The sequence below is a fragment of the Rhinoraja longicauda genome, chromosome 34, assembly GCF_053455715.1.
Source record: "Rhinoraja longicauda isolate Sanriku21f chromosome 34, sRhiLon1.1, whole genome shotgun sequence".
NCBI classification, from domain to species: Eukaryota; Metazoa; Chordata; class Chondrichthyes; order Rajiformes; family Arhynchobatidae; genus Rhinoraja; species Rhinoraja longicauda.
The window spans coordinates 8,900,298-8,915,551 of record NC_135986.1 but is presented as its reverse complement, the minus strand read 5'-3'; the positions used below and the strand labels follow the sequence as shown (position 1 = coordinate 8,915,551).

General features: G+C 53.1%; 1 protein-coding gene across 1 annotated transcript in view; it reads right to left on the bottom strand.

Annotated features, from left to right (window-relative positions):
* LOC144609733 (phospholipase D2-like) overlaps positions 1 to 15,254 on the bottom strand; it is a 94,344-nt gene that overhangs the window by 55,894 nt on the left and 23,196 nt on the right. Inside the window, 4 exon segments of the mRNA XM_078428242.1 lie at positions 1,852 to 1,960; positions 3,755 to 3,900; positions 4,688 to 4,821; positions 7,679 to 7,859. Of these exon segments, the coding sequence (XP_078284368.1) occupies positions 1,852 to 1,960; positions 3,755 to 3,900; positions 4,688 to 4,821; positions 7,679 to 7,793 (504 nt within the window). The 5' untranslated portion in view covers positions 7,794 to 7,859.

Below are 15,254 nucleotides of genomic sequence, written 5' to 3'. Positions count from 1 at the left end.
TGACAATTTGGCCCTTGTCAAAGTGGCTCAGGTCTTTACTCCTGCCCATTTCTCCTGCATCCAACACGTCAACTTCAAGAACTGACCGTTCACTTGCTGCATAATATATCCCACCCCTTGACAGGTGCCATTGTAACAAGATAATCAATGTTATTCACTTCACCTGTCAGTGGTCATAATGTTTTGGCTGATCGGTGTATTTCCTGTAGTTCATAAGTTCATAAGTGATAGGAGCGGAATTTTCAGTTCAGTTCGTTGTCCCGTGTACCGAGGTACAGTGAAAAGCTTCTGTTGCGTGCTAACCAGTCAGCGGAAAGACAAGACACGATTACAATCGAGCCGTCCACAGTGTACAGATACACGATAAGGGAATAACGTTTAGTGCAAGGGAAAGCCAGCAAAGTCCGATCGAGGATAGTCCGAGGGTCACCAATGAGGTAGATAGTAGTTCAGCACTGCTCTCTGGTTGTGGTGGGATGGTTCAGTTGCCTGATAACAGCCGGGAAGAAACTGCCCCTGAATCTGGAGGTGTGCGTTTCCACACTTCTGTACCTCTTGCCCCGATGGGAGAGGGGAGAAGAGGGAGTGGCCGGGGGTGAGACTGGTCCTTGATGATGCTGCTGGCCTTGCCGAGGCAGCGTGAGGTGTAGATGGAGTCGGTGGAAGGGAGGTTGGTTTGTGTGTGATGGTCTGGGCTGTGCGCACAATTCTCTGCGGTTTCTTGCGGGTCTCGGATGGAGCTGTTCCCAAACCGATCTGTGATGCGTCCCGATGAAATACTCTCTATGGCACATCTGTGGAAGTTGGTGAGAGTTGTTCGGGAGACGCCCAACTTCCTGAGCCTTCTATGGAAGTAGAGGCGTGGGTGTGCCTTTTTAGTCGTTGGTTCCCCCCCCACCCCAAACCACCCCATCCCCAGGTACCTTCCACCTGCAACCGCAGGAGATGCAACACCTGTCCCTTTACCTCCCCCCTCGGCTCCATCCAAGGACCCAAACAGTCCTTCCAGGTGAGGCAGAGGTTCACCTGCACCTCCTCCAACCTCATCTACTGTATCCGCTTCTCCAGGTGTGGACTCCCGTACATCGGCGAGACCGAGCGCAGGCTCGGCGATCGTTTCGCTCAACACCTCTGCTTAGAGGATTCGAGTATCGGAGTAAAGAGGTCCTTCTGCAGTTGTACAGGGCTCTGGTGAGACCGCACCTGGAGTACTGTGTGCAGTTTTGGTTTCCTAATTTGAGGACGGACGTCCTTGCTATCGAGGCAGTGCAGCGTAGGTTCACCAGGTTAATCCCCGGGTTGGCGGGACAGATTGGAAAGACTGGGCTTGTATTCACTGGAGTTTAGAAGGATGAGAGGGGATCTTATAGAAGCGTATAAAATTATAAAAGGACTGGACAAGCTAGATGCAGGAAAAATTGTTCCCAATGTTGGGGGAGTCCAGAACCAGGGGCCACACACACAGTCTAGGAATAAAGGGGAGGCCATTTAAAACTGAGATGAGAAGAAACTTTTTCACCCAGAGAGTTGTGAATTTGTGGAATTCTCTGCCACAGAGGGCAGTGGAGGCCGAATCACTGGATGAATTTAAGAGAGAGTTAGATAGAGCTCTAGGGGGCTAGTGGAATCAAGGGATATGGGGAGAAGGCAGGTACGGGTTACTGATTGTGGACGATCAGCCGTGATCACAATGAATGGCGGAGCGTACAGGCTCGAAGGGCCGAATGGCCTCCTCCTGCTCCTATTTTCTATGTTTCTATGTACGGTATTACCTGATCTGTTTGGACAGCGAAGCTTTTCACTGTACCTCAGCTCATGTGACAACAATGGACACGAATCTCAATCGCTCACCTGCTTGCTGGACGCCTGTCTCATGGAGGCCCACTCAGGCTGGTGTGGGAGGGCCGGCATCGCCATGGCAACCTGCGACTCCCTCCTCAGTCCCGTCGGCACTGCTAGTCTGGAGAGAGAGGTTAGAGACGGAGACTGAGCGAATGGCCTCACGGACTGCTGCCCCTCCTCTCTTCCCCCGCTGACTGATTCCACGTACAATCAGTTTTAGTTTCAGAGACGCTCTGCAGAAACAGGCCCTTCGGCCCATCGGGTCCGCGCCGACCAGCGATCATCCCGTACACTAATTCCTTCTCTCCTGAGATGCTGCCTGACCTGCTGAGTTACTCCAGCATTTTGTGAATAAATACCCTGTACACTAACACTATCCCACACACACTAGGGACAATTCACATTGTGTAGGATAGAACTATTGAAGTGTTTATTTAGTTTAGTTTAGAGATACAGCGCGGAAACAGGCCCTTCGGCCCACCGGGTCCGCGCCGACCAGCGATCCCCGCACGCTAACACTATCCTACACACACTAGGGACAATTTTTTACATTAACACCAAGCCAATTAACCTACAAACCCGCACATCTTTGGAGTGTGGGAGGAAACCGAAGATCTCGGAGAAAACCCACGCAGGTCACGGGGAGAACGTACAAACTCCGTACAGACGGCGCCCGTAGTCGGGATGGAACCCGGGTCTCCGGCGCTGCATTCGCTGTAAGGCGGCAACTCTACCGCTGCGCCACCGTGGCCGTTCTTCCCTTCCCCCGCCAACTGATTCCATGTACAATCAGTTTTAGTTTTAGTTGTGGAGATACAGCGCGGAAACAGGCCCTTCGGCCCACCGGGTCCGCGCCGACCAGCGATCCCCGTACACTAACGCTATCCCACACACACTAAGGACAGTTCACGTTATGTGGGATAGAACTACTGTTGAGTTGAGTTTAGTTTGGTTTAGAGATACAGCGCTGAAACAGGCCCTTCGGCCCATCGAGTTGGATCGGAGAGTGGCCATTCTGCCCATTGAGCACGATGCTGTTCGGGGGCTGATCCTCAATATCAGTTCCCGTTCTCCTGTCCTCTCCCCACTTCCTTTAACTCCTTCAATGCCAGGAACAGGTGCCGCACGGTGGCAGGAGAATGAGGTTGGGAGGGAGAGATAGATCAGCCATGACTGAATGGCGGAGTGCACTTGATGGGCCGAATGGCCTACTTCTGCTCTTTTGATCTGTGAACCTATAAACTCTGGGAGAAGTGACTAGGGTTGCCAACTTTCTCACTCCCAAATAAGGGACAAAAGGTGACATCACCGCCCCGCGCCCCACGTGACCCCGCTCCACCAATGGCGGCCACCCGGGCCAGGAGGCGAGTTGCTTTGCAACCTCCGTTAGGTGGCGCCTTGGCCTCCGGGCCTACAGTGTCCAGGACTACACTGTCCGGGACTACACTGTCCGGGCCTACACTGTCCGGGCCTACACCATCCGGGCTTACACTGTCCGGGCCTACATTGTCCGGGCCTACACCATCCAGGCTTACACTGTCCGGGCCTACATTGTCCGGGCCTACAGCATCCGGGCCTACACTGTCCGGGCCTACACTGTCTGGGCCTACAGCGTTCGGGGCCTACACTGTCGGGGCCTACAGCGTCCGGGGCCTACAGTGTCCGGGCCTACACTGTCCGGGCCTACACTGTCCGGGCCTACAGTGTCCGGGCCTACACTGTCCGGGCCTACACTGTCCGGACCTACACTGTCCGGGCCTACAGCGTCCGGGCCTACACTGTCCGGGCCTACAGTGCCCCCTGGGCCTAATACGGGACAAGGGCGGTCCAGTATGGGACAAACCAATTTAGCCCAAAACACGGGCTGTCCCGGCTAATACGGGACAGTTGGCAACCCCTAGGAGTGACCCACCTGGTCCAAGGTCGGATGACGCGGAGTTTGAACTTGTGCTTCAACAGGTCCCTGTGGAGTTCTTCAAAATGCTTGAACTTCTTCTTGAGGGTCCAGGTGAAGTCGCCATGAGTTATCCTCATCAGATAAACCGTGCTGGGCCGAACCTGAGGGGGGAGCGAGGCGAGAGGACAAGGGGGGGCGGGTGTTATTGCACGCTATGACCAAACCTGGTTTCAAGGTTCGAGAGTTCATGAGCGTTTTATTGCCATATGTCCTAGGCAGTACAATGGGCTTCTCACTTACAGCAGCACGACAGAATATGTAAACAGAGTACACTGTAAACAATGTCATATACGAGAAAAACCAACTTCAGCAAATGTGTTATATACATACACACACATACAAATCTATCTCTCTATCTATCTCTCTATCTCTCTATCTCTCTATCTCTCTATCTCTCTATACATACATACACACACACACACACACATACATATACATACACGCATATACACATGTATACACACAGACACACACATACACACACACATGTATACCTACACACACACATATACACACACTTATGCATACACACACATATACACACACACATATAAACACGCTTACATACACACACACACACACACACACACATATACAAACACACACATACATATACACAAACACATATACATACACACACTTATGCATACACACACATACACACACACACACACATACATACACACACACATATACATACACACACACACACACACACACACACACGCACACACACTTTGTCTCTAAACTGAAAACTAACACTGGAGTCTTCTATTCAGTCAGGAGAAGATTGATGGGCCGAATGGCCCAATTCTGCTCCTGGAGCTTACGAACAACTGTGCAACTGTATCGTGAAGGAAGGTAGTTGTGGGCACTAGGAGGTCCTACCTTGAAGCCTCGAAGATGCCTTTCGATACTCTCCACATGGACAGAGATGGGGACCCCCTTCAGGAAGACGTGACGGTTGCGGTCTTTGAATGGTTTGATGTTGTAGACCAACAGGAAGGGGCTGGGCAGCTCGTCTGAAAGAGAACGCGGAAAAAATAACAAGCGAGGCAGAGATAGACAACGTTCACCAGGTTAACCCCCGGGGTGGCGGGTCGGGTTGCCAACTTCCCCACTCCCAAATAAGGGACAAAAGGTGACGTCACCGCCCCGCGCCCCACGTGACCTCACCCAGCCAGCGGCCACGTGCTCCCGCTCCAGCAATGGCGGCCGCCCAGGCTGGGAGGCGGGTTGCTAAGCAACCTCCATTAGGCGGCGCCCGGACCTCAGGGCCTACAGTGTCCGGGCCTATAGTGTCCGGGCCTACACTGCCCGGGCTTGCAGCGTCCGGGCCTACTGTGTCCGGGCCTACAGTGTCCGGGCCTACAGTGTCCGGGCCTACAGTGTCGGGGCCTACATTGTCCGGGCTAACAGTGTCCGGGCCTACAGTGTCCGGGCCTACAGTGTCCGGACCTCCAGTGTCCGGGCCTACAGTGTCCGGGCCTACAGTGTCCGGGCCTACAGTGTCGGGGCCTACAGTGTCCGGGCCAACAGCGTCCGGGCCTACTGTGTCCGGGCCTACAGTGTCCGGGCCTACAGTGTCCGGGCCTACAGTGTCGGGGCCTACAGTGTCTGGGCTAACAGTGTCCGGGCCTACAGTGTCCGGGCCTACAGTGTCCGGACCTCCAGTGTCCGGGCCTACAGTGTCCGGGCCTACAGTGTCCGGGCCTACAGTGTCGGGGCCTACAGTGTCCGGGCCTACAGTGTCGGGGCCTACAGTGTTCGGGCCAACAGTGTCCGGGCCTACAGTGTTCGGGCCTACAGTGTCCGGGCCTACAGTGTCCGGGCCTAATACGGGACAAGGGCGGTCCCGTATGGGCAAACCTTTTTAGCCCAATATACGGGATGTCCCGGCTAATACGGGACAGTTGGCAACTCCTAGTGGCGGGACTGTCATATGATGAAAGAATGGGTCGACTGGGCTTATATTCACTGGAGTTTAGAAGGATGAGAGGGGATCTTATTGAAACATATCAAATTCTTAAAGGATTGGCCCAGGCTAGATGCACGAAAAATGTTCCCCATGTTGGGGGAGTCCAGAACCAGGTTTAAGAATAAGGGGTAGGCCATTTAGGACTGAGATGAGGAAAAACTTTTCACCCAGAGTGTTGTGAATCTGTGGAATTCTCTGCCCCAGAAAGCAGTGGAGGCCAATTCTCTGAATGCTTTCAAGAGAGAGCGAGATAGAGCTCTTAAGGATAGCGGAGTCAGGGGGTATGGGGAGAAGGCAGGAACGGGGTACTGATTGAGAATGATCAGCCATGATCACATTGAATGGCATTGGAAGAGTCTAGTGGGAGAGTCTAGGACCAGAGGGCACAGTCTCAAGAATTAAAGGACGTTCTTTTAGGAAGGAGATGAGGAGGGATTTCTCCAGTCAGAGGGTGGTGAATCTGTGGGATTCTTTGCCACAGACGGCTGTGGAGGCCACAAGTCAGTGGGTATTTTTAAGGCAGAGATTGATAGATTCTTGATTAGTGCGGGTGTCAGGGGTTACGGGGAGAAGGCAGGAGAATGGGGTTGGGATGGAGAGATAGATCAGCCACGATTGAATGGCGGAGTAGACTTGATGGGCCGAATGGCCTAATTCTGCTCCAAGAGCTTGTGAACTTATGACCATTGATCGCCGGTTCGGACTAGTTCTGTGTTTGTCCCGCTTTCTCGTCCGCCACTAGGGGGCAGTTTTAGTTTAGTTTGGAGATACAGCACGGAAACAGGCCCTTCGGCCCACCGGGTCCCCGCCGACCAGCGATCCCCGCACATTAACACTATCCCACACACACACTAGGGACAATTTTTACATTTACACCAAGCTAATTAACCCATAAACCCGCACGTCTTTGGAGTGTGGGAGGAAACGAAGATCTCGGAGAAAACCCACGCAGGTCACGGGGAGAACGTACAAACTCCGTACAGACAGCGCCCGTAGTCGGGATCGAACCCGGGTCTCCGGGACTCCGACGGCCGCTGCGCCACCGTGCCGCACCTTCATTGAGGAAGACGGACGGCAGTAGAGGCCAAGTCATTTGATATTTTGTACGGTGGGGATTGATAAGATTCTTGATCAGTGCGGGTGTCAGGGGTTATGGGGAGAAGGCAGGAGAATGGGGTTGGGAGGGAGAGATAGACCAGGCAGCGAAGAATAAGGGGTCGGCCATTTAGAACGGAGATGAGGAAAAACTTTTTCAGTCAGAGAGTTGTGAATCTGTGGAATTCTCTGCCTCAGAAGGCAGTGGAGGCCAATTCTCTGAATGCATTCAAGAGAGAGCTAGATAGAGCTCTTAAGGATAGCGGAGTCAGGGGGTATGGGGAGAAGGCAGGAACGGGGTACTGATTGAGAATGATCAGCCATGATCACATTGAATGGCGGTGCGTACAGGCTCGAAGGGCCGAACCAAAATGGCCTCCTCCTGCACCTGTTGTCTATCGTCTATTGTCTATTGTTTGAATGGTGGAATAGACTCGATGGGCCGAACGGCCTAATTCTGCTCGTAGAACATTAACATGTGCTTAAACTGCACAGCACGGTGGAGCAGCGGTAGAGTCGCTGCCTCGCAGCGCCGGAGACCCGGTTCGATCCTGACCACGGGTGCTGCTTGTACGTTCTTCCCGCGGCCTGCGTGGGTTTTCTCCGGGCGCTCCGGTTTCCTCCCGCACTCCAAAGATGTGCAGGATTGTGGGTTAATTGGCATCGGTAAAATCGTGCCCAGTGTGTTTGCGTGTGTGTGCGTGGGGTAGTGTTAGCGTGCGGGGATCACAGGTCGGCGCGGATTCGGTGGGCCGCGGGGCCTGTTTCAACTGAACCCCGAGCTTGGCGGTCGGGGAGACGCTCACCTGGGCCCTCCTGCCACATGAAGTGGTCCACCTCATCCTCGCCCAGCTGCAGGTCGCTCGGGCTGAGGGGCGTCTGTGGGTCCTGGGACACCTGGTCGATAAACTCCTCCGCCATTCTTCAGCGCCTCCAGCCATCCATGACACCGGACTCCCAGGAGAGGCTGCACAGACGCGGACAGGCCTGGCGATGAAGGACGGACAACTCAGTGGTCACACAGGCCAACGCTGTGGTGAAAGCCAGCTTCGTACCATAGCCAAAATCAAACCATTCCTCCAATTTGACGACAATCATCCACGCATTTATCTCCTCCCGTCTAGACTACTGCAACTCCCTCAACACTCACATTTCAGAGGACCTAACATGGTCCAATAACACTGCTGCGCTGGTCAAGAAGGCACAGCAACGACTGTTCTACCTGAGAACACTGAAGAAGTCTGGTCTACCCCAACAGCTGCTGACGACCTTCTACCGCTGCACCATAGAGAGCATCCTAACACATGGCATCAGCTGCACGGAGGCAGTGAGGAGAGCTCTTCAGCGGGTAGTCCATAGAGCTCAGAGGACCATCGGAACACAGCTACCAGTCTTGGAGGGCATCTACAACACACGATGCCTCAGAAAAGCCACCAGCATCCACAAAGACTCTTCACACCCCTGCAACAATCTCCTTCCATCGGGCAGACGATACAAGGCCTTCTACGCCCGCACCTCCAGACTCAGGAACAGCTTCATCCCCAGGGCCATAGCTGCCATGAACCGGTCCTGCTGAGCCGGATGGTCACATCGCACAGTGAACCGGCACAGACCTACTTGCACTTTATTCTGTCTTAAAAACTGTTACAATTTGTTTCATTGGGTTGTTTGTTGTTTAAATTAATTTATTTATTGCATCGTATGGGAGGCGCATTCCCAATCTCGTTGTACCCCTGTACAATGACAATAAAGATGTATTGTATTGTATTGTATTGTATTGTATTTGGCCTGCAATTGGTCCAAAACGCCGCAGCGCGACTCCTGACGGGTACCCGTAAAAGGGACCACATCACCCCGATTCTGGCCCCTCTCCACTGGCTCCCAGTACGGTCTAGAATCAACTTCAAGCTCCTCCTGTTCACATACAAAGCCCTAAACGGGCTTGCCCTCCCCCATATCAAACATCTTCTAACCCAACACTCTATCTCCAGGTCCCTCAGGTCGGCCAACTTATCGAAACGTATAAGATTATTAAGGGGTTGGACACGTTAGAGGCAGGGAACATGTTCCCAAAGTTGGGGGAGTCCAGAACCAGGGGCCACACACAGTTTAAGAATAAGGGGTAAGGCCATTTAGAACGGAGATGAGGAAAAACCTTATTCAGTCAGAGAGTTGTGAATCTGTGGAATTCTCTGTCTCAGAAGGCAGTGGAGGCCAATTCTCTGAATGCATTCAAGAGAGAGCTAGATAGAGCTCTTAAGGATAGCGGAGTCAGGGGGTATGGGGAGAAGGCAGGAACGGGGCACTGATTGTGGATGATCAGCCATGATCACGTTGAATGGCGGATCAGTCTGAAGAAGGGTCTCGACCCGAAACGTCACCCATTCCTTCTCTCCTGAGATGCTGCCTGACCCGCTGAGTTACTCCAGCATTTTGGGAAATAAATACCTTCGATTTGTACCAGCATTTGCCGTTGTTTTCTTACATTGAATGGCAGTGATGGATCGAAGGGCCGAATGGCCTCCTCTTGCACCTATTGTCTATTGTCTATTGACTTGGGGCTACTGACTGTCCCACGGTCTAGGCTTAAGCTCAGGGGTGACTGTATCCCACTCCCCATTAGAACTGCCCCCTCCATCGACTCCTTTAAGTCCAGGCTCAAAACCTACTTCTACTCCCTAGTGTTTTTTCTAGCCCTCTGAGAGGCGCTGTAAACTGTAAACAATAGACAATAGACAATAGGTGTAGGAGGAGGCCATTCGGTCCTTCGAGCCAGCACCGCCATTCAATGTGATCATGGCTGATCATTCTCAATCAGTACCCCGTTCCTGCCTTCTCCCCATACCCCCTGACTCCGCTATCCTTAAGAGCTCTATCCAGCTCTCTCTTGAAAGCATCCAGAGAATTGGCCTCCACTGCCTTCTGAGGCAGAGAATTCCACAGATTCACAACTCTCTGTCTGAACATGTTTTTCCTCATCTCAGTGCTAAATGGCCTACCCCTTATTCTTAAACTGTGGCCCCTTGTTCTGGACTCCCCCAACATTGGGAACATGTTTCCTGCCTCTAACGTGTCCAACCCCTTAATAATCTTATATATGTTTCGATAAGATCCCCTCTCATCCTTCTAAATTGTTTACGTCTGTGTTATTAATTGTTTACGGTCATCCCCACCAAGCTCATCACCAAACTCCACCAGCTAGGCCTTAGCTCGTCATTATGTGACTGGATCCTGGACTTCCTGCTGGAACGACCGCAGGCAGTGAGAATGGGCCCGCACCTGTCCTCCACTATCACCCTGAGTACCGGCACACCACAGGGCTGTGTTCTGAGCCCCATGCTCTACTCCCTCTTCACACACGACTGTGTTCCTGCATTCGACACCAACACCATTGTCAAGTTTGCAGATGACACAACGGTGATCGGGCTGATCACCAACGGGGATGAAACAAACTATAGAGCGGAGGTGCAGAACCTGGCGGACTGGTGCTCGGATAACAACCTGTCCCTAAATACCACCAAGACCAAGGAGCTGATCATCAACTTCCGTAGGTCACATAACGGGGAATATGCCCCGATCTCTATCAATGGGGTCAGTGTGGAGAGAGTGTCCAGCTTCAAGTTTCTGGGCACTCACATTTCGGAGGACCTAACATGGTCCAATAACACTGCTGCACTGGTCAAGAAGGCACAACAAAGACTGTTCTACTTAAGAACACTGAAAAAGTCTGGTCTACCCCAACAGCTGCTGAAGACCTTCTACCGCTGCACCATAGAGAGCATCCTAACGCATGGAATCCCTGTGTGGTACCTCAGCTGCACGGAGGCAGAAAGGAAAGCTCTACAGCGGGTAGTCCATAGAGCTCAGAGGGCCATCGGAACACAGCTACCAGACTTGGAGGGCATCTACAACACACGATGCCTCAGAAAAGCCACCAGCATCCACAAAGACTCTTCACACCCCTGCAACAGTCTGTTCGAACTCCTTCCATCGGGCAGACGATACAAGGCCTTCTATGCCCGCACCTCCAGACTCAGGAACAGCTTCATCCCCAGGGCCATAGCTGCTATGAACCGGTCCTGCTGAGCCGGATGGCCACAACGCATAGATCAACTTGCACTTTACCCTGTCCAAAACTGTTACAACTGTTCGTTTCGTTGGGTTGCTGCTGTCTAAATTACCTAAATTAGTGCATCGTATGGGAGGCGCATTCCCAATCTCGTTGTACCCCTGGGTACAATGACAATAAAGATATATTGTATTGTATTGTATTGTATTAGGTTTCGTGTGCTATTGTACGTTCTTTTTTTAGTACCTGCACTGATGTACAGCACTTTGGTCAACGTGGGTTGTGTTTAAAATTTATTTGCTATACAAATAAAATTGACCTGGCTTGACTTGAAGCTTGGACAGTGTCGACCAGCCAGAATCTTTCACTAGCCTGATTGGAAACGTCAAAGGCTATTTTTTAATATATGTGTATATATATATATACACACACCAAAAAAATATTCGATTATCAAAAATAATATTTACAATACCATAAAACAAAATGGAACCCACCATCACAATACAGGATGAACAGATATACTCCATGAACTACCGTACAATCCTTGTCAAATCTAGTCAAGTCAAGTATATTTGTCACACACATATACAAGACGTGCAGTGAAATGAAAGTGCGGATTGTGCTAAAACTCCAATCAGAATAGTATTTTTTTTTTTAACACAAACAATAAATTAATACAGTAAATTAAATGAGTCCCTGGTGAGCAACGAGGTCCTTCTGCAGTTGTACAGGGCCCTAGTGAGACCGCACCTGGAGTACTGTGTACAGTTGTACAGGGCCCTAGTGAGACCGCACCTGGAGTACTGTGTGCAGTTGTACAGGGCCCTGGTGAGACCGCACCTGGAGTACTGTGTGCAGTTGTACAGGGCCCTAGTGAGACCGCACCTGGAGTACTGTGTGCAGTTGTACAGGGCCCTAGTGAGACCGCACCTGGAGTGCTGTGTGCAGTTGTACAGGGCCCCGGTGAGACCGCACCTGGAGTACTGTGTGCAGTTGTACAAGGCCCTAGTGAGACCGCACCTGGAGTACTGTGTGCAGTTGTACAGGGCCCTAGTGAGACCGCACCTGGAGTACTGTGTGGAGTTGTACAGGGCCCTAGTGAGACCGCACCTGGAGTACTGTGTGCAGTTGTACAGGGCCCTAGTGAGACCGCACCTGGAGTACTGTGTGCAGTTGTACCGGGCCCTGGTGAGACCGCACCTGGAGTACTGTGTGCAGTTGTACCGGGGCCCTGGTGAGACCGCACCTGGAGTACTGTGTGCAATTGTACAGGGCCCTAGTGAGACCGCACCTGGAGTACTGTGTGCAGTTGTACAGGGCCCTAGTGAGACCGCACCTGGAGTACTGTGTGCAGTTGTACAGGGCCCTAGTGAGACCGCACCTGGAGTACTGTGTGCAGTTGTACAGGGCCCTAGTGAGACCGCACCTGGAGTACTGTGTGCAGTTGTACAGGGCCCTAGTGAGACCGCACCTGGAGTACTGTGTGCAGTTGTACAGGGCCCTAGTGAGACCGCACCTGGAGTACTGTGTGCAGTTGTACAGGGCCCTAGTGAGACCGCACCTGGAGTACTGTGTGCAGTTGTACAGGGCCCTAGTGAGACCGCACCTGGAGTACTGTGTGCAGTTGTACAGGGCCCTAGTGAGACCGCACCTGGAGTACTGTGTGCAGTTGTACAGGGCCCTAGTGAGACCGCACCTGGAGTACTGTGTGCAGTTGTACAGGGCCCTAGTGAGACCGCACCTGGAGTACTGTGTGCAGTTGTACAGGGCCCTAGTGAGACCGCACCTGGAGTACTGTGTGCAGTTGTACAGGGCCCTAGTGAGACCGCACCTGGAGTACTGTGTGCAGTTGTACAGGGCCCTAGTGAGACCGCACCTGGTGTACTGTGTGCAGTTTTGGTCTCCAAATTTGAGGAAGGATATTCTTGCTATTGAGGGCGTGCAGCGTAGGTTTACTAGGTTAATTCCCGGAATGGCGGGACTGTCGTATGTTGAAAGGCTGGAGCGACTAGGCTTGTATACACTAGAATTTAGAAGGATGAGAGGGGATCTTATCGAAACGTATAAGATTATTAAGGGGTTGGTCACGTTAGAGGCAGGAAACATGTTCCCAATGTTGGGGGAGTCCAGAACAAGGGGCCACAGTTTAAGAATAAGGGGTAGGCCATGTAGAACGGAGATGAGGAAAAACCTTTTCAGTCAGAGAGTTGTGAATCTGTGGAATTCTCTGCCTCAGAAGGCAGTGGCGGCCAATTCTCTGAATGCATTCAAGAGAGAGCTAGATAGAGCTCTTAAGGATAGCGGAGTCAGGGGGTACGGGGAGAAGGCAGGAACGGGGTACTGATTGAGAATGATCAGCCATGATCACATTGAATGGCGGTGCGTACAGGCTCGAAGGGCCGAATGGCCTCCTCCTGCACCTGTTGTCTATTGTCTAACCCCGGAAAAGGATGCGGGCAGAGCCCCTCTTCCGCCTGGCGCCGCGGCTCGCGGACGGCCATCTTGGCCAGGCCCAGTGGCCAAACCCAACCAGGACATCCTCAGCCCCCCCCACCCTCTCCCCCCCCCCCCCCCCCCCACCCTCTCCCCCACGCACAGGGGTGTCCAAAGGTGAGGATAGTGGGTGTGAAGAGAAGCCAGAAGGCAAAGGAGCCCCACCCCCCTTTAGATATCGGGACAAGGGGGCTGCAAACGTCAAAGGCTTTAAGGGCGGCGCGGTGGCACAGCGGGTAGAGCTGCTGCTTCACGGCGCCAGAGACCCGGGTTCCATCCTGACCGCGGGCGCTGTCTGTGCGGAGTTTGCACGCTCTCCCCGTGACCTGCGTGGGTTTTCTCCGGGCGCCCCGGTTTCCTCCCACACTCCAAAGACGCGCGGGTCTGTAGTTTAGGACGCGTAACTGGGATGAGATTGAACTAGTGTGTTTTCCCTCTCCTTCCACCCCTCTCTCTCCTCTCCCCTCTCTCCCCTCCCCTCTCTCTTCTTTGCCCACCCTCTCTCCTTCCCCCTCTCTCTCCTCTCTGCTCTCTCTCCTTCCCCCTCTCTCTACTCTCCCCTCTCCCTCTCCCCCCCACTCTCTCCTCTATCTCTCCTCTCCCCTCTCTCTTCTTCGCCCACGCTCTCTCTTCCTCCCTCTCTCCCCCCCACCCTCCCGCTCCCCCCTCACTCTCTCCCATCTCTCTCACCTTGCCCCCTCTCTCTCCTTCCCCATCTCTCTCTCTCTTCCACCCTCTCTCCCCCCCCACTCTCTCCTCTCTCCCCTCTCTCTTCTTCGCCCACTCCGTCTCTTCCTCCCTCTCTCCCACCCCCTCCCGTTTTCCCCCCCCCACCCTCCCCCTCTCTCTCTCCTTGCCCCCTCTCTCCTCTCCCCTCTCTCTCTCCTCTCCCCTCTCTCTCTCCTTGCCCCCTCTCTCTCCTCTCCCCTCTCTCTCCTCGCCCCCCCTCTCTCTCTCCTCGCCCCTCTCCCCTCTCTCTCTCCTCGCCCCGCTCTCTCCCTCCCTCCCTCGAGGGCGGTCACGGTGGCGCAGCGGTAGAGTTGCCGACTAACAGCGTCGTAAACGCGGGTTCCATCCCGACTACGGGCGCCGTCTGTACGGAGTTTGTACGTTCTCCCCGTGACCTGCGTGGGTTTTCTCCGAGATCTTCGGTTTCCTCCCACACTCCAAAGACGTGCGGATTTATAGGACTAATTGGCTTGGTGTAAATGTAAAAATTGTCCCTAGTGTGTGTGTGTGTGTGGGATAGTGTTAGTTTGCGGGGATCGCTGGGCGGCGCGGACCCGGTGGGCCGAAGGACCTGTTTCCGCGCTGCATCTCCAAAACGAAAACTAAACTGAATGGAAAGCTGGGGAGGGGAGAGGCGAACGTGTGGGTTAAAGGAGATTAAATGGAGGAAGCCTTTCTCCTACCTTTGTGTACGCCAATGCCAAACGAGGAGATTAAAAGCTTTAGCACTTGCCAAGCCCGTAGGCCTGGCATTTTGGGTCAGCTTAGAAACATTCTTAAGACTCTTGAGAGTTTGTGGATTTAAATGTGTCTCCTAGCGAACGAGATTTTTTCAAAGTTAATCCCCAAGATGGCGGGACTGTCATATCCCACTTAGTGTAGAGATACAGCACGGAAACAGGCCCTTCGGCCCACCGAGTCCGCGCCGACCAGCGATCCCCGCGCACTAACACCTTCCTACACACACATTAGGGACAATTTACACACATGCACCCAAGCCAATTAACCCACAAACCCGCACGTCTTTGGAGTGTGGGAGGAAACCGAAGATCTCGGAGAAAACCCACGCAGGTCACGGGGAGAACGTACAA